The sequence below is a fragment of the Oryzias latipes genome, chromosome 13 (assembly GCF_002234675.1).
Source record: "Oryzias latipes chromosome 13, ASM223467v1".
Classification (NCBI taxonomy): domain Eukaryota; kingdom Metazoa; phylum Chordata; class Actinopteri; order Beloniformes; family Adrianichthyidae; genus Oryzias; species Oryzias latipes.
The window spans coordinates 16,312,962-16,332,475 of NC_019871.2; the positions used below are offsets into that span (position 1 = coordinate 16,312,962).

The 19,514-nt window shown below is 40.0% G+C and overlaps 1 protein-coding gene across 3 annotated transcripts in view; it reads left to right on the top strand.

Annotated features, from left to right (window-relative positions):
* Nucleotides 1-19,514, top strand: part of grik4 (glutamate ionotropic receptor kainate type subunit 4) — a 382,616-nt gene that overhangs the window by 345,396 nt on the left and 17,706 nt on the right. For all 3 annotated transcript variants that reach the window (XM_023961354.1, XM_023961355.1, XM_023961356.1), the window contains exons 13-14: nt 12,115-12,318; nt 16,390-16,503. In XM_023961354.1, coding sequence (XP_023817122.1) covers nt 12,115-12,318; nt 16,390-16,503 — 318 coding nt within the window. The remainder of the gene's footprint in view (nt 1-12,114; nt 12,319-16,389; nt 16,504-19,514) is intronic.

The following is a 19,514-nucleotide window of genomic DNA, read 5'->3' on the forward strand; positions in this document are numbered from 1 at the left end:
AAGTTGGGGTACACCCTAGACAGGTCGCCAGTCTGTCGCAATGCACACAACCACTCCAACACACTTATTTTAAAATCTTGACTGGCATGATTTTACTTCCAAATTTGCATGCATTTCTGCATTTTACCCTACATCATCACACTTTCTCCACTAAAAAACATGGCTGTATTTAGGGATGTTTTCAGGGTCTTCACACATTAATTAAGCTCAGTCAGAATCTGGTCTTTGGTAACAGATGCTAACAAGCAGGTTTCAACTACTGTCAGCACCTAACCAGAAAGTCAAATCTGTGCAAAGTGAGACAACAACTAAAAAAGCTGTTGGACAAGATTCAGCAAGTTATTGAAAAGTCGATGCAGCTCTCAGCCAGCGGACTTTTCCTTACAAATATTTTACTATTTAGTTTTTCACCTGGCACATTTTTTTCATATCTTTATTATTCAGTGGGGCAGCTGTGCACCAAAGACACATCTCACTCCCCCCCCCCCCCCCCCCCCCCCCCCCGCCGATGAATCACATGATAAGAGGCAAAGTGGCTTGTAAGCAGAAGCAATTGGCCCAGTGTGTTATTCTGAGTGGATGGCTTATCAGCTGCAAACCATGGGAATGAGAGAAGGGCATATTGCCATATTTCACCACCGAACAATTCACTGGTCTCATTGAGACTGATTGGGATTCAGATGGAATGGCTCCTTTTCAAACAGAGAGGGGAAAGCCAAAGAGATGAGTATGTTTGCATCAATGTTTGGGCCAAACTGGAGTGTGAATAAGGTGATATTTTCACACACACAAAAACAGCGGGGTGTGGGGGAAAGAATTGAACAAACACACTGCTTTGATTTCACTTAAGAAGTATAGAGTCCCCGGAGCAAACTTCTCAAGCCACCAAGAAGCAATTTTCAGTGCCTATCAGAGCTCATTCATCATAGTGTGATTGCTGTGTCACTGTTATCTTGCTTATGGGCAGCAGACAAGCTGGTACTGAAGGCCTCCAGAGCTGAAGGCCTTGTGTGCTGCACCAGCTCTGGGAAAATGTGTGTTTTACAGTATTTATGGATTCTCTCCTCCAAGCGCTGGGTTTGTGTACACTCTTGACACATCTGTGTTGCTTTAGCATAGCAGTTTTATTACACCCACACATGCTGTCAACTTCCCACTTCAATTTCATAAAATACCACCTGGAAAAAACGAAAATGTCAGAATTGATTAGAACTTCACTGTAGGGCCACAAGACGTGTTTTTATAAGTATTGGATGAGTTTGGTGCAGGCTCTGCTCAGATCTCAGCCAAAAAATCTGTTCATCAGAAATTATTCATCTTTGTCAGGTTCTTATAATCCTGGATTTGTACAGTAGCTTGTTTACCAATAAGTACAATACTCAATGAGAGAACACAACATAAGCGAGTGTATTTTGGAACACTTCTCCTGTTTTTTATTCCCAGAAGCATTTATACATTATGCCAACCTTGGCTCGGAAAAGAATGATGTCATCTCCTCAGCGGAGCAAAGGGATGAAGGGCCCTCAATATTTTTATATCCTTTGATAATTAAAATGAGCAGTTTAAAAAGTAATTTGGCTTTTTTTTTCTTTTTTGTGCCTCTAATGACTTTGAATCTGCTTACAAACTCTCCTTCAAACTAGCATCTTTCATTGTTTAAGCAGATGATGTCATGTGAGATGTTCACAATAGATAAATCAAAGAAACGATCACATTTTGGTAAGATGTAGAAGGCTTCCCATAAGAGCACTTTTAAGAAGTAGGCCGTCTTTAAAAATATGATAACATGCTCATGCTCATTTCTATCCACTTAAGTGGCGATGTGAAGGGATGCTACTAGTATACGGATCCTAATCTGTGCTCTATCATCAAGCATTATTTCCATTTTTCGTTTTGTGCCACTATTTCTGTTACATGTAAAACTAGCTCTGCTGTTGAAATGTCGTAGGTATTAAGTTAGCTTAGGGAGAATCAATAATTTAAATATTGTTTGAAAGTGTTTAACAGATCATTGGGCCAGTTACTGCCCCCAGCTCATCTTCTTTACCTGCAGTCTGGCAAAAGATCCACAAACTGTCAGAATGTCAAAAGCACAAGCAACTGCATGCTGAGCACCTCTGAGCTTCTGTAAGCAGAACAGTTGGAGTACATGTTTACATGCAGGGAAAACAGTGAGTCATCCCTGATGGCAATTTCTTTTTAGCTAAAATAAGTTTTGCTGATTACTAGCAAAAAATATATTTTTTATTAAAAACTGGTCCCTGTTGCTTTGAAAAACCTTAATTTCTCTGTTAAATTAAGTTGTTAGCCTGGTTCTGATCACTCTGAAGACGGAAAGAGTTTTTTCACCTACAACTGTTATTACCGATGCAAGAGGCTGTGGTATAAGGGTAGAGTGGTCGACCTCTGGTCAGAGGATTGCAGGTCTAGTTCCTGACTTTCCGGTCCTTGTGTCAAAGTGTCCTTAGACGAGACACTGAACCCCACTGTAGGTTACACAATATCGCCGGTGTTGGGTTTTAAAGCGGCACATACACGCCATCATGCCATTTAAATAGTTATAGCTCCGTCCGTTTTGCCATCCACAGTATGGAGTGAGACACAGAACAAGGAGATGACTTACCTTAAGCCTCAGGCAAAAAGAATTTGCAGCAAAAAAAGAAAGACTTTGGGATACGGACATTTAAACGAGTTATTTAGAAAGTTATTCAAGCAGAAAACGAATGGGTCAACTGCCAAGATCAACCTGAGGGGTTTTAGTGTTCTCAGTTAATTTCAGCAAAGTCTGCCTTTGGTACAATGGCTACAACCCCCTTGTCCTTAAATCCCAGAGATGCTGTTCTTTCTCGCATGAGCAAACAAGGTTTCCCATATTTAAATCTCCATTTCTGTGAAAGAACTTGTTTTTATTGTGATTTAACAATAACAATGTGTCTGCATATGGGACAATAAAAAAATGTAATTTTACAAATACTTTCATGTTACCAAGTGAACTAAACACATGAGAAATATCTATTTTGATAACTGTTTTCATAAATATAGAGCATGAACCTGATCGTGTGTGGATTGCATCCCTTTGGTTTTATTTCAGGAATATTTCTTTGGGTTTTGTGGTCATTTTTATGGTCATGTTTTGTGTTTTTCCCTAGAGTGTCAAACATGGTTTAGATGGATGATCATCCAGGTCTTTTTCATTGCATTTAACCCCTTTATGTCGCTTATTTGCAACATATCATCTTATCCAGGACTGCTGCAGAACTTGCTTCTCACTGAAAAGGGAAAAAATGAAAAAAGAAATAATTTTATATAATTGGAAATAAATTCAGGCCTGAAGGCGTTAAAGTCTCTGTTTTCAGTCTTTTGCTATGTGGCAATTTGTTTCTCTTTTATCAATGTTTGGTCATTTTCAAGTTTATTTTCAATATTTTAAGTTCCTGGCATCTTCTCTAGTCTTCAGTATTTCTCCCAGTTCCTGTCATATACTCCAGGAGTCTTGGCACAGTACTAGCCTGATACTTGCCCCTAAGTGAATTATCCTACTGAGAAGCAGGGGCATTGTGGTCAAATCAAACATCCCCTAAAGGTCACCATGGTCAAAAAGACTAGGGGTTCCCAAATACAGAAGAGAGACAGGGAAAAACTGGAAGGGCAATTTGTTACCGAGTGGGTAAAAACAATCTGGATGGCTGGTCAGAGCTTTGGAGATTGATGAACTGATAACGCCCTGCTGCTCTTGCTGGTAGGATCCAGAGATAACACATGCACACCTGCAGGGAAGAAAAGAGGAAAAATAACCATCACAGTCATAGTGACACAGATATGAATATGTGTAAATCTTTATTTTTATAGTTATACACGTTTTGTGAACTGCAGACTATATTGGAAATCAAAGCTGCATAGATCCTGCTGGCATTAAGCAATCGACTTTGAAAGGTAAATCAAGCTGAACTATTTGAAACCTTTCAACTTATTACATTGAACTGCCCTCAAGCTTATGAGGAAAATGCTATGGTACTTGCTAATCTTGCATCCTTGAAGTAATTCTCTGAATTTCATTCAGTTAATATTTTAAACACACAAACCTCATTTCAAATTAGGGTTATCTCAGAAATCAATGAAACTGTTAGCTTGACATTTCAGACTACCAGCTTTGTCATTGTATTGTTTTTTTAGCAATAATTTATCACAATTCCACACAGACTTGACAATTTCCAAAGAACAACATAATCAAAGGCAAACCTATATTTAGTGTAGACACAGTGTGTATAACACAAAGACTTTTAAAACCACAAAATAAAATTGTCAGTAGAGTCAATGTACATGTGTGTGGATGGACAGGTAGGACAAGCATTTCAGAGACAAATGCTGGAGCATTGGAGCTACTCTTGTTCCCAAATGTTCATGTTTGTTTTTTGTTTTCTTTTGTCTTTAATAACTCAGAAAAGGAATACAGACTATTTGCTAGTAGAGAAACAGTCAGAGCAGCAGTCCTTTTACAGCTTATCTTAACTGTTAAGATGCTACATAAAATCACAAAATCACAAAGTCACCAAGATTGTGACATATTGATTTTTAGTCATTTATATATATAATTTATGATCTGTTATATTATCCAGCTATGTGCTAAGAGCGGCCATGGCACTGACTCCTTGATCCACACCACCAGAATCTACAATATGGACGTCGGAATGTCATTTGTCCTTGAGAAATGCAGTTGGATGATGACAAAAAGAAGCAAGATATTTCCACACAGAAGTGGTCTCACTCCTGGAAGGAACTATGGCAGACATTGATGACAGTTACAAGTACCTTGGAATACCACCGACAAATGGCAACCTGGAACAGGAAACGAGGAAACCTGGAACAGCCAAATACCTTCTACCGTCTACCTTCAAGCCAGGTCAACGGCAAGAACAAAACCCGGACAATAGACTGTTACACACTGCCAGTTATCAGATTCCTTGCAAGAATGATAAGATGGCCAAAGGAAGAGAGACAGACCACAGATGTGGTCTTCTCACAATACATGGAGGGTTCCATCCCAAATCCAGCACCCTGAGATTGTATGCTAGCCGCAAGGAAGGAGGCCAAGGAATAGTGAGCTACTACCCAGGATGAAACATCCAAGATCCACGAATACATCAAGCACAAGCCCCCAACTGACATTGTGCTCAGTGAATGTCTTAGGCAACGGAGAGCAGAGGATACAGTGCTGGAGGACAGATTATTCCGGAAGGACAACCTCCTTCATGGGATGTACCACCGGATCATAACTGAAGTGGCTGATATCAAGAAGTCCTACCAATGACCAGAAAGAGCTGGCCTACAGGACAGCACTGAAGCACTCATCCTGGCAGCTCAGGAACAAGCCCTGAGCACCAAAATGATAGAGGCTCAGATCTACCATACCAGACAAGACCCAAGGTGTAAGCTGTGCAAAGAGGCGCCTAAAACAATCCAGCACATAACTGCAGGGTGTAAGATGCTGGCAGGTAAAGCATACATGGAGCGACACAACCAAGTGGCTGGAATAGTGTATAGGAACATGTAAAAATGCAGTATCTGAACTGCAAACCCCAAGGTCAATATAGGAAATGCCTCACAAAGTGGTAAAAATGAGGGAGCAAAGATCTTGTGGAATATCGAGATCCAGAATGACATGATGGTAATGGTGAACCGACCAGACATTGTAGTGGTGGATAAAAAACAGATGAAATACCAGGGACTCAGAGAAAAACAGGAGAAAGCATGAAAGGTGAAGGTGACAGTGGAGCCTGTGATAATTGGAGCACTCGGGGTTGTAACCCCCGAGCTGGAGGAGTGACTACAACAGATCCCTGGAAAGACCTCAGACCTCTCAGTCTAGAAAAGCACAGTGCTAGGAACAGCTAAGATACTGCGCAGGACCCTCAAGCTCCCAGGCCTCTGGTAGAGGACCCGAGCTTGGAGGAGAAACCACCCGCAGAGGGTGAGAGGGGCGTTTTTATTTCGATATCAAATTCTATTTTTGCATGTACTATATATATATGACTAGCATTCACTGCCAGTTTGATGGTTTTGTTTTCTCAGTGACAATCTTTCTCTTTCACATCCATGTCCTTACGCTAAGAAGAAACAGAAAGCTGAATTCCAAGTAACAGAGTGGACACTTTAATACTGCTCCAGCTATGTGTTTCTTTCTCTTTGAAAGGTGGCGATCAAGAATTTTACACACACATTTGTGTTTTTAATAAACAAATGCAGCAATGTCCAGGCAAAACAGTGGCACACTTATTAATTCTGGTATGCTTTAGTACTTTAGCATGTTTATTCAGGGATTTCTTTCATTTTTGAGCAAATGCTCTATTTTGGAAACATGATACGACTAGCAGGATCCTGCTTATGCATACAAACTTGACAGCTGTGCCATGAGGCAATAAACTTAACTTTAATAAGCATTTTCAATGTTCCTTCTTCAGGCTTTATAGAATATTATGCAACAATTTATCATTTACTGATACATTCAGTAAAGCCATGGCGATTATTGTTTTTTTTTTTTTCCTTTGGTGATAATTTAATTTAGTGCCCTATAACCTAATACATTTGTTTAAATTAGTATTGCCTGTTTTTGTTTATTAAGGTTAAATAGGAATTGTATTAATTGAAAAAACATCCTGAATTTGTTTCAATAGTTTCACAACCAAATAAAATGTGTGGTTCTGTGCCTGGACTTTCATTTTAGGATAATAGTCAAATGACTTTTACACTGTTCCATTGTTTATTCACAGAATTCCATTAATCCATTTAAGCCTTACTCACAACAGCTCTTACTGGTGGATACGGACTGTCTGCGGGTGAAAAATGGGCAATCCTGTACAGGGCGTGCAGGTTATACTCACAAAATAGCAAGGTCATAGACCGCTTGGTGAGCCCATAGAGCAGAAATGTTGATCCACATTTCTTCTACGGGCATGCAGTCATGGTTGACTCACACAATATGCAAGAGTAAGTAAAGGTGAAGTAGGTGAGACGTACACTGTACACGACATGCTTTGTACTGATACTTCACATTCAAATCCTGCCCACTCCACAGGACGCCCATGAGTGCTGTTGACATAATGTGGGCAGTGTTGCCAAATAGTGTCACAGTTTTCCAGCCCAAAAGTCATCTAATATATAATTTTCTGTTATGGGCGGTTTTAAAAAATAACTAAATCGAGTTTTTGTGTAATTGGCTCCCCAGATTTAAGGTAGCCTTAGTTTGACACGGCAGGATGGCAAGCCACAAACAACAACATCATAGCACAAACGAAACAACCAGCGACAACATGGCTACCTGTGAAAATGGGATGTTTGTTCCCAAGAAAGGAATAAAATCATCTGTTGTTTGGAACTGGTATGGGTTTGCTGTAGCATTTGCCTAAAGCCCATCACAATCAAAGGCAGCAGCACCACAAACCTATTCCAACATCTGGGGGAAACCTTTTATTACTGTTCTCCTTCACTCCGTCACTCCAAACATGAATGCACATGCACTCCCAACACTTGTGCTCGCTCTCACTAAATCTCGCGCGACACGCGCTCCTTCCACACACAGCGTGCTTTATCATAGCGGTGATCAAAAACCCCACACCATCACAGTTCTAGTTTGTATCTTGTGGGAGACAAAAAATGCCACTTCTCCAGTACCGATAGCAGAACTGTTGAGGTCAGATCTTAATGATACTGCAGTCTTGAACAATGTTGCCCCGGGGTTCTTTCAATACAGGGGCTCGGTACCCATCCCTAGGAAAGGGGCACGGGGGAGAACAATCGCCAAAGCGGTCACTTTGCATATAGCCAAAGACATGGTACCGTATATACCGAGGAGAAGACGGGGTTTATTAATTTAATTAAAACCTTAGACCCCGGATATGAGCTACATTGTTAATCCTTTAAAAAAATGGTTGTACTCTCAAGGTGAATGTTTGTCTCCTTTTAGCCAATACTACAAAGTGTGACTTAAAACACAGCTGGGACTTTGATTCCAAGAGCGTGTTCAGTGCATACGATTACAACAGTCACACAGACTAACTTAGTCTGCTATTTTATATTCATGAGGGAAAAAACCCGCCGAACTGACCCTGAAACTGCCCAAATTATGCATACCCGCCCAAAGCCATTTTTACCCGCAAATTTAGAACCAAAGCCGCCTAATCTAGCAACACTGAATGTGGGCTGCTTACGCAGTTAGAGAGTTAGAAAATAGGAAATTAAATAATCTAGCTTGTGTGGGCATCATACAAGCATCCTATGTATTACCTGTAGACCCCGTGTGGCCTGCATTCGCATGTGGTAGTAAAGGGCCACTACTCGCACCCTAACGACTAGAGTGTGGTGTCAGGGCACCATACAACAGCATTGCTTGTGTGTGATAAGTGCGTTTAACTTATGAATACGTTCCAATACATTTACTCCACGCACGACAATCTTTTAAAATAAAAAATTGGGAAAAAAGAGTGCAAGAAGACGACATAATTAAAAAACAAACAGACTGTCAGGAACTGGTGTCGCAGGATACACGATGTGGGGACCTCGTCCTGGTGGCAGAAACGTAAGCATTTAATAAACAAAAAAAGCTGCATGTGAGCATGAGTGTGTGGCCATGCAACAGACTGGTGATCAGTTCTGGGTGTACCCTACCTTGTACCAACAGTAGCTCCATGACCCCAAAAGGGATTCAGCCGATTCTGGACATGTGGGTTGGCTTAAAAGCCAACTAGAGTACACAATCCTGACACAGACCCAGTGGGGAGGCTTGATGATTGGAGCTTTTGTTCAGCCCTGTTTTTGGGTAAATGGTTTGGTTATTTCATTTAGTAGTTTTGTAGCTTTTCTGATTTTTAAATCTAAGTTAGGATTTAACAAGGGCTAGGTGTTGTTTTCTATGCAAATAAGGTGTGTGTAAGGTTCTTGTATTTAATTTAATTCCGCAGTGCTCGCTTTTTAATCTCTGCTTGTTTTAAAGTCTGCTCAGAGATTCACTGATGAAAGTAGACTCAAAAACATCTTTTGGGAAACTTTCTCACACCTGGTAAAAATGTAGGAAATTATTTGTCTGGCAGAAGATTTGAAAGAATTTTTAATGTGACAGAAAAAAATAATTATTATTTTATAATTACGTTTGTGCAGCCTCTTTGTTGGAAGCATTTGTTGTTATTATTGTACTAGCTTTGTGTGTAAATACTCATTTTATACTGACCCAGTTTTTTTGGTTTTTGTTTTGTTTTTTGGGAGAATTGTCAGAATTTCATAAATTCAAAACTCACTAAACACCCCAGCTGCTCTGCAGTTGTCCGTTTTTTCAAAAAAGAACACAGTTTAAAAAAAAAGAATGAAGTTGTAAAAAAACGCCTCAAAACATGGAGACATTTTCAAAGGGACATCTAACTGCACACATGGTGCTCTGAATAGTAAATGTGCGTACTTGCTTTTAAAGGTGTGCTACCAAATTTATCTGTCTGCAACCACACTGCTAATGGGAACAAGAGACAGCTTTAAAATAGACATTTCTTTGTGGTCTCAAACTCAATGCTTTCTTGGTTGATTTTGTCTTCATAGGAAAGTATTAGGGGCTGTATTGCCTTTGAGTTACTTCTATGAAAAATAAATTCTATACATTTGTAAATTTGGCTCTTTTGTGGGTAGATGAGCAACTTCTATAATTTGTGCTTAAAAAAATTTAAAATGGGGTTGTCTGACAGGAAAGCTGAGAAATAAGAGCTCTATTAATTATGTGTTATTGCAGCCATTTTTTTTTTACTGGTGTGAAGAACAGTATGCACGTTTTTTATTTCATACTTCATACTAAAAGATCTAAGGGTGCAACATACACAGGCAATATGTTGCATCCTATTTTGCATATTTAAATTAACTAGTGGCAGAGAACGGATATTATTATTTAAAAGGTGAATAAATGGAAAATATTGACAAAAGTGCTAAATTGTATTTATGTCTTAAAGTACCTAAAAGTACTTGCTAGTCTATTATCAGAAAAATCACTTCAAAAGTCACTTCAGTCTCCTTTCTTCACCATTCAGATGCCCAGTTTGAACTGCAGCAGATCGTCTTGACCATGTCTACATGCATAAATGCATTGAGTTGCTGCCATTTGATTGGCTGATTAGAAATTTGCATTAAGAAACAGGTGGACTATGATTAAGTGGCCAGTGACTGCAATGGACAGGTGACATGTACAATGTGATGTCTATGCCTCGTTCTATGAAAGCTGGGATAGGCTCCACCAAGATCCACAGTCCATCTTAATTCAATTCAACTCAATTTTATTTGTATAGCCCAAAATCACAACAACAGTTGTCTCGATGGTCTTTGTGCGGATAAATGTAGGGTAAAACATAAAATAAAAAGGATCATGAATACATACAATTCAATTGAAAAATTCTAAACTGAACTAGCTAAATTAAACTGGACATCTCTGCCTTTAGACCCTTCTACGCAGTAAGGAAAAACTCCTAAAAAAACTGATTCCGGAAAAAAAGATTGTATACAGTAACAACCAAAAGTTTGGACACACCTTCTCACTCAAATGAATGGGAAGGTGTGTCCAAACTTCATGTCTGTACTGTAGGTATATTTATTGATCAGATATATTTATAAAGTGACTGGAGTTTTCAAACCTACTAATAGATGGCACTAAATTCTTCATACTGTACCTTAAAGTAAAAATAAGAGCAAAAATGGACCTTTCCAAGCAGCCAATTCAGATTTCTGCAGTAAACTCTGCTATAAGTCTGGTAAGAAACTTCGTGCAATGCTATGAGCGACTACTGTACTAGAGTCACAAAACAGTTAATCTATATGTGTTATCCTCGGTTTCCATTCAAATTCAGTTCAAGTTCCAGAAGGGCAAAAGATTACTCAGCACAAGGCATCAAAGTGACCACCCTCCTTCATCACATCCGCTATTTCTTAAAAGGTGGAACCAAATAGTTGCTATGACAACAACAGGGCAATTCACAGTAATATTTGGACCTCATAATATGCTTGAAGTCCTCAAGTGTTTTCATTTGAAGTGTAACTATCACTGTGGCAAATGCATCACCAGTGGACCAGCGCCTGCACAAGCAAACATTTCCCGCTGCGCCAAGAACAAACAGTTTTACTTCGATTCTAGTTCTTCACACACAGCACCACATCACGGCTCTTTACTTTCCCCGATAAAAGCTGCCACAGTTGGATTTAAAGGCCTCACACATGGAACTCCGTGGCTGCAGGCGTTTGAGTTAAGTATTTGACAGCAATGATTGCTGGGTATGTTGACTTTTAAAACTGCAATCAAGAATTTTGGTGTTTGACTTCAATAATAAAGTGGAACTTTCGTTTGCGCTATAGAAAATTTGTGTTTGCACTCTTCAAGCGTTTTAGATCTGAGGAAATTTAATGGTTTGGGAGATTTTATGAGCTGAGAATGAGCAACAGCAAAGTAAATAAGAATCTCTGGTGTGATGTAGCTGAAAATACCAGCTTGACAGATGCATTGTTTGAAAAACAGCACAGTGAGATTCACACCGAAACACAGCACTGAGGAGATCTGTAAATCTTCCCACTATGTCAAAAAGAAAGAAAAAGAGATAAATAAACCGGCAGTCAAACACTCAGTTGGTTCTTCTAAAGACAGGTTGTAAATATGTGTGTTTGGTTGTGTGTGAGATGAAAAATGATTTGGTTTTAAACAGATTTCTTTCCTTTGGATAAATAGCAGGCTGAGCTCCTGAGTTTAGTACTTGGCTCTGCTTCAAATCCACAAATTTCACCTTTCATCGAAGGCTGTAAACCTGATATGAACCGTGACCTCCAAAGGAAGAGATTTGCTTTCACTGGTCTTCCTCACTGTAAATTCCAGTCGGGTTCTGTAAAGCAATCACATAACACTCTAAAGGGCCACTCTGATTTATTAAAGCACTTATATATACAATTCAAGGCATACAATGGAGGAACGAAGAAGGCAGCGTCCACTGGAGATGCTTCACTCCTTGTTGAGCTTCATTTACTGCATCTTCTCAATACTTTGTTTTGCTTTGTTACGCCACTGTTTATAGGTCACGGTGTTGCAAAGTCAACTGTGTGTGCTTTCAGGAGAGTCCATACGTCATGTTGAAGCCAAACTACCAAGAATTTGAGGGAAACGATCGCTATGAAGGCTTTTGCGTGGACATGCTGGAGGAGCTTGCAGAACTTCTCAAGTTCAAGTATCGCATCCGGCTGGTTGGGGATGGATTGTACGGCGTTCCCGGAGCCAACGGAACATGGACCGGCATGGTCGGAGAGCTCATTTCCCGGGTTTGTACAGGATGTAAATTTGTCACAATGTTTGCACAGCCTACAAATAAGCTATGAACCAACCAAAAACCATCTCACATTTTTAACACACACTCATACATCAAATCAGCCTGTGTGCTCTCAAGTAACTTATGGCAAAAACGGGTTCAGACGGTTTTCAATTTCCATGTCATACGCCATGCTGTTTTTCCAGCAGCGGTTGGCCTTTTCATTTTCTCTCTTTCATTTTTTTTTAAAGCTTGTTGGTGACTCTTTTGCTGTCACTTCTTCTTTGAGCTGCCTGAACTGACCTTAATAGATATTGCCCTTGAATCCGTCTTTGGGGTTGCGGTTAAATCTCATGAGTGAGCTTTTACATTCTTCCAGCAATGCTTTATACATCTGTCAACAGGCAGATAAGGTTTTATAAAAAGGGATCGGAGGGAGGGGGGAAATAAAAGTGAAACAAGCGATAGAAAAAGTGAAGGGGTAGTGCTGGGGGGGTGGTAGAGGAGAAGGGCAATGATGCAGACAATGACTGAGTAATTCTATGAGGTGATCTGTCTTAATTTTGAGGGCTAATGGAGGGCAAAGCCATTAAGTATGTAAAGCGAGATATGCCTGTTCTTGTTCTTGTCTCCGTATGAGTTGCTTCTGGAAAGCTGACCTTCAAAGGGGCCATAGTTGAAGGCAACACGTGTCTCTGATAGCCGCCTTAGCTTGTAAGCAGCAGACAAAAAGATACTTGAGAAAGAGGGATTTGTCATGGGACAGAGGTCACCTGGTGGGATGATACACAATGAAGCAAAACCCTTGAGCTTGTGGGGTTTGGAGCTGTGAAAAGAAATGGAAAAAACAGGCAGAGTAAAAATATGTAGGAGCAGTCATGCAGGAAAGTTAAAAGGATGAATTGAAAGGACACGAATTGCACAGGTAGTTTGAAGCAGGAGGAGGGAGGGAAGCCTGAGGATGTTTGGTACAAACGATGAGCAGCCCTGTCTGATCCAGTCAGTCAAAATAATATGTCACTTAATGAGGGCGATTATTCTGCTGGTGTTAGATAACTCTAAGGTAGTTTTGCAGGAAAGCAGACTTCAATCATAGGATCAGTTTTTTTCCATAAAGCCACAGTTTGTTGAGCACAAACTGACTTACCTTTTAGCAGGTTACGAAGTTTACTCTAAAACAGGGGTCACCAACCCTGTGCCCGCGGGCGCCAGTGCGCCCGCGAGCATCCCTTGTGGCGCCCGCAGGGAATGCACCCAAAAAAAATCTTTTTTTTTTTTATTGAAGCAAATATTCAACAAACAACCACCGCATGTCTGTCAATGACAACAATATCAATTCTGAGATAAAGGTAGACAAAGAAAACCCAAATATGTAAACAAATATAACTTAAAAAATAATCACTAAAAGTAAGGGTCTATTACAAAAGTTTAAATAGATCAAAAAAATTACACAATTTCTGGACATTCTTATGATTCATGTAATGTAAAGATTTTGAGAATAGGTTGAGGTGGTTGAGTAATCCATTAATGTGAGGATTAATATTCCTGTCTGTTTTTATTTACATTTATGTTTAAAAAGTTAAAATTAAGTTAAAGTTTTAAAGGTTTAAAAGTTTAGCTTTAGTGTGTTCAATAAATATTTATCTTGTTCGGCTGCAACCTAAAGTCTGTTTTGAAATTAGGCTCCCTCTGCAACTGAGTTTGACCCCCCCCCCCCCCCCCCTGTAATACGAGTCTAGAAAATTCATGCATGTTTTTGTGTGTAAAATGAGCAAATAAAAATAGGGCACACAAAAGGAAGTCCTCAAATTGTGTTGTTTTTTTTCTTTTTTGGGGGGGGGATAGGAGGTTTTTAGTGGCGCCCTTCATACCACTTGGTGCCCATGAAATAGCCCTCGGTCTCAAAAAGGTTGGTGAACCCTGCTCTAAAATAACCGTATTTTCCGGAGTGTAAGTCGCACTTTTGGGTTAAATGTGCAACGCTTCTAAAGAAATCTGCCAAACCCGGCGTAATGCTGCATTCACACCGAATGGGATTCACGTGTCAAATTCGTGTCTGCTGTTGATGCTCGAGGCTTGTCCAAAAATGTGTTCAGTAACTAAATACTCATGTCTGGTGGAGAGGCTACCGACAAGTGTGTAGCCTATTGCTGCATAGATGCATTAACTATACATATAATTTGCAAAGCATTGAAAGATCTGGCTTATGTATTTTGAAGAGCTCTACAGTACAATAACATAAGTAATCACGTCTCCATTTCTGAGTTTATGAGTCTTTTTTTTAACTGTAATTTTTACTTTCTACTGCAGAACCTGCGTCTGAGTGACAGCGCTTTCAGGGGTTCTTCCGTGTCTCTATAACCCGGTTTAATGACGTGCTTTCCGGCATTATCCCCTCATTAGTCAGAATAAGGAAAAAATGGAAAGAAGAAAAATAATGTCTCAATGCAAATTAGAAAATTATGAAGTTCGGGAGGAAATGATCAGATTATCCTCCGTGTTTGTCTTGGAAGGCACTTCTTATTCTACCTTGCTGTCAGTAGCAAATACTGATACACACAGCTACAGAGCCCTCTAGCGGTTGTTAACAGGAAAACAAATGAGCCAACATTTATTTTTGAAAACCAGATGTATGTCTCATCCCTGGCCAAACTATGCAAAAAATTGCAGTTTATACACTGAAAAATAGAGTAGATGTTACTTAATATTTTAAACCAAGTGGTTGCATTTTAGGATTTGTAAAATGCATAACAAAGGTACACCAAAAATATTTTTTTCATCTTTAACCCTTTATCATCGGAGATATCGCTGGCAACACCTAAATAACACTCTTTGACTCTTTAACATGGAGATAAGTGGCTTTTGATATCAGCCTTGCACAAATGAACAACACATTACCAACGTAAAGTCCGGCTTAACGGCACAAAGTCAATTTTTTGCCTTAACAGAATCATTGCGTTGATTGCATAAGCACTACTGTAAAGGGTTGCATATCAGGCTGATTTTCTTTGCTTCAGATTCCGCTGGAATTAGGTTGATTGCGTCAACACTTAAAGAGTTACAGTAGTTAAAAGAATGTCAGCTAAAGCTAAAGCGCCAGTGTGTCAGCATTAATGAGATATTGTATCATAAATATTGAATTCGTGTTTTTTACAGTATTTATTATAATTGTCTTTTTTGTCAGAATCCCCTGCACAGTGGTTTCTTGCATGTTCCCTCCCTTTAGTGTGGGAGCAGGTGATTTGACTTTCAACAGCAGGAAGAGAGAGACGGCTCATGATGGAGGGTCAAAGCCTGCAGGCGGAGGATAGGGCAGCAGGAGACATTAGACCCTGAGTGTGCAGCGCAGGCAGGGACGAGGTTAAAGAGGTGAAAAATTTAAGTGCATCGCACTAATTTTAGTGCAGGTCGGAGCACTTTTTTTTGGATGACGCTATTGAAATATGTTCCAAAGGTTAAAGATTTCCATACATCACTTATGTTTTTCTTCTTGTTCGAAAGTCTTTTCCATACATATCAGATGCCAGTGTCACTTGTAAAACTTGCAGATTTGAGTGCTGCTCTCCTCTCTCCGTCTTCCTCACATTCCCCAATCCTCTTAGTCCTCCCGCGGCAGACAAAGAGGAATGCTTTCCTGCTTTCGTTCTTTGCTCTTCAGGGAAATGAAAAATCCCTTGCCGTTGCACTTTGCCAGCCTGTATTATTAGTGGGAGGCTGTCCAGTGTTCAGCTGCAGTGACCATTTCTACATGTGTGTGGTTGGGCGTGTATTTCTGCCTGTTTTTTAGCAGCCTTTCCTTTGTCAAGTGATTTGTCTTGACAGTGCTCTCTTGGCTAGCCATGATAGCTACCATGAGCTCACACACACAGCTGATGCTGGATTATCCTCACCATAGATAGCACTAGTGGTGGACAAAGAGGCTCAACAATACAAAAGAGCATTTTACCGTTCAAGCAGCCAGTTGGTCTTTTTTTTTTTTTTATTCTGCAAGTGGCCATGTCACAAAGAGGATTTTGGCCCCTCAAAGCTGTGTTCAATATCTTTGAGTTTGTGCTGACAATGTGTGATGCTACCTGCCTTTCAGAAAGCTGACCTGGCAGTGGCAGGCCTGACCATTACGGCCGAGCGTGAAAAGGTGATCGACTTCTCCAAGCCTTTCATGACGCTTGGTATCAGCATCATGTATCGCGTCCACCTGGTGAGTAACCTCACATGTACGCTCACACCATTCGGTCGTACGTAGAAACATACTGGAAGAGTTTCTGGTCATCTCTCCCTGCTGTTATGTATTCTCTTAGATTTGCTAAATCTCCACTGTAGTTTCTCCTCCCTGGTGCATCTTTTCTGTCCTGTGGTTTTCAGCTACAGCTTTTCCTCAAATTTTTGTTTTCATGGTTTTGCAGAAGTCCTCCTGCTTTGCGCTTATTTTTCTCCAGCTGTTTTGGCTCTTTTGTTGTACATTTAGACGGCCTCCACTCCTTTCCAGCTCACCTCTGTTCTCTAATTTGCTCCTTCTGTTCCTCTGACCCCAATCCCGGCAGCGCCAGATGGCGTGTGTTTGCGGTGTGAAGATTCTGATGAATGTAGCGGTTTCGCAGTTGTTTTCTGCTCGCTGTCTGATTAGGTACAGCAGACGTGTTCACACAAGCCATGCCTTCCATGCACGGCGGCGAACGAGCCCGAACAAGAAAGACCGAAATAAAAGTCTCGCAGGTGGAAATGAGCCAGCGTGTGCAGAGTCAGTGGCCCATTAATCATCAGCCCTCCGCCCCCAAAATACAAGGTGACACTGCAGGGCCCAGTGGCACTGGCCGCAGTCCACACTGAGGTTCTTGCACATGCACAAACTAACATTACTGTAGTGTCTCAGAGGGGCGTTTACTCACACTCCCTTTCCATCTCGCTTTTGTCCCTACTTCTTTGCACTGTCCCATGGTCTTTGTGCACTCCAAGAAGCTATGGCTGTTGGAGACTCAATTGACCACCAACAGTTGGAGAGAATCAATCAATGTTTGCAGCAGGTGCAATGTTAAATGGGCTACCAGGCAGCGCATGACCCCAGAATTGGGATGCAGGCGGGAGGCTAGCAGCAGCAGGAGGAGATGTGTAGCTGCCACCCCAAAGGTGCTGGCACAGAGTCAGCGAGTCAAACCTGCACACACCTGACCCAGTTCATACAGAATTTTGGACCAGTATGACTGTAAAACAGAAGCAAACAAAGCTATGTTCGAAAAGCTAAGAAGGAAAAATGAGAGTTAACCCCTCACAGTGGTTTCCTCCGTTCCTCCCTTGGCATTTTCTTAAATCTGATTCACAGCGGTCCCTCAACATGCTCTAAAATTCAATATTTGAATTTCTTTGACTCCACTTATTTAGTTCTAGCCCACTGACTATTGATCTGAGCCACAGTGACTTCTACAAGGAGGTTGGCTTCTTATTTCAAACTTTAAATGAAAATTTCAGTGGGATCGATAAGAATAGCGAATGTGATAAAATGAAATTGTCTGCAGGGTATTACCATTTAATCTTTGTCAGTGTGTATGTATTACATGTCAGTCTTACTCAGGCACACTGTGTTTTCCTCACTTATTGTCTTTATTCTATTACTACATGTTATTTTTGCTTTCATTATTTGGTTTAACTGGATAAAGAAACACATTTTCTAGTCAATATGAACTGCAACAAAAATTATATTTAGGTAAAACTTTGAAAAACATTATCTTCTAAAATTAGCAGGGGGGGAAACGTACCAAAATGTTGTTGTAGTTTGATCAGCAAGTGTTAAAAAATGTCAACCTGCCCTGTTTCTGGAAACTAGCAGTAAATCATAAAGCATAAACACTAGCCAGATGATTTTGCATCATCGTGTTGCTTTAAATAGAAAAATGGACCACAAAAAGAGATCATAAACTTAAAGAAGCACTTTTAGTTCAACTACCTCAAAGCAAAGATTCTGAAGCTATTTTCTCAGCATGAATTTTGCTTTCAACGTTAGGGCCCTATCTGTCCGTGCTTGCCCTTTTTTGCCAAAATACATTTGGGAATGGATGAAACTCGTAGATGTGCTGCATACAATCATATAGTTGGAACAAATTGGACCGCATGCTGGTGTGATGGGTTGTACCGTCGACTCACAGCAAGAAGGTTTTGGTTCAAATCTCATTTGGGTTCTTGGCTGTGTGGAGTTTGCATATTCTCCCATGCAGACATAAGATGGAGAGAACTTTGTTTATCTTGTTTATGTGTGACCTCATAATGGTTTCATTTTTTCTGTTAGCCCCATTGCAGACATTTCAATTCCCCTTTGATCTACATTAAAAATTAGGGAGGAAGATGTAATATTTTCAGAAAATACCACTCTTCAACCCTGAAAAATAACATGGATAGTGAGCAAAAGACTAAAATATCAAAAGGTTTTTTTTCCTCTCCTCTCAGTTATGGTTAAGGTGTATCAACAGGGCGCAAATGCACAAAACAAATAAAAAAAACCTTTTTGTCCTAATACCAAAAGGAATATTTAACATAAGAAAAGTGAGTACATGAAAAAATAAGGTTTCAAATTTTGAGTTTGATGTAAGATTTATAATGTATTGAGAAGAAAGATGGGGAAGAAAATGTATAAAATGTTGAGTTTTTTCTTTTTTTTTATGGCGCACATTTAAAATTATTTTTCCTTTCTCTTTACTTTCCAATGTGGTCTTTTACACACTTGATACTTTTGAGTATCTCACTCCACAAAAATTCTCATTTTCATAAATAAAAAACTCGTCTCTAATTAAAACAGCAGATAAAGAAAGAGTCCAGTTGTCTTTGCCAGTTCTAACACTGTGACCAAGTTTTTATTTTTTTTGAGAAAGCAAATATTTAAAAAAGGACAGCAAGAGTACCTAATCATATTTTCCACATTTTATGGCACACGTAAAAGCCGATCATTATGAAATTGCGCAAACTTGATTTGGGAAAGTAAATTTGGCTAATGGAAGCCCAACAACTTCGAAAAAACTCGCATTTATCGAACAAAGTTTTTGAGCTCGGAGGAGTTGGTTTTTGGGGAGGATTTAAAAAAGGACACATTTTGTAAAACTGCAAATCAAAGAATTTTTTTTAGGATTAAATGAGTCACGTGGGTAACAATCGGATGGCTGCTTTGGACACTATACAGCGGACACCACAGGAGTTTCCACAGAGCATTGCACGCACAGCTCATCA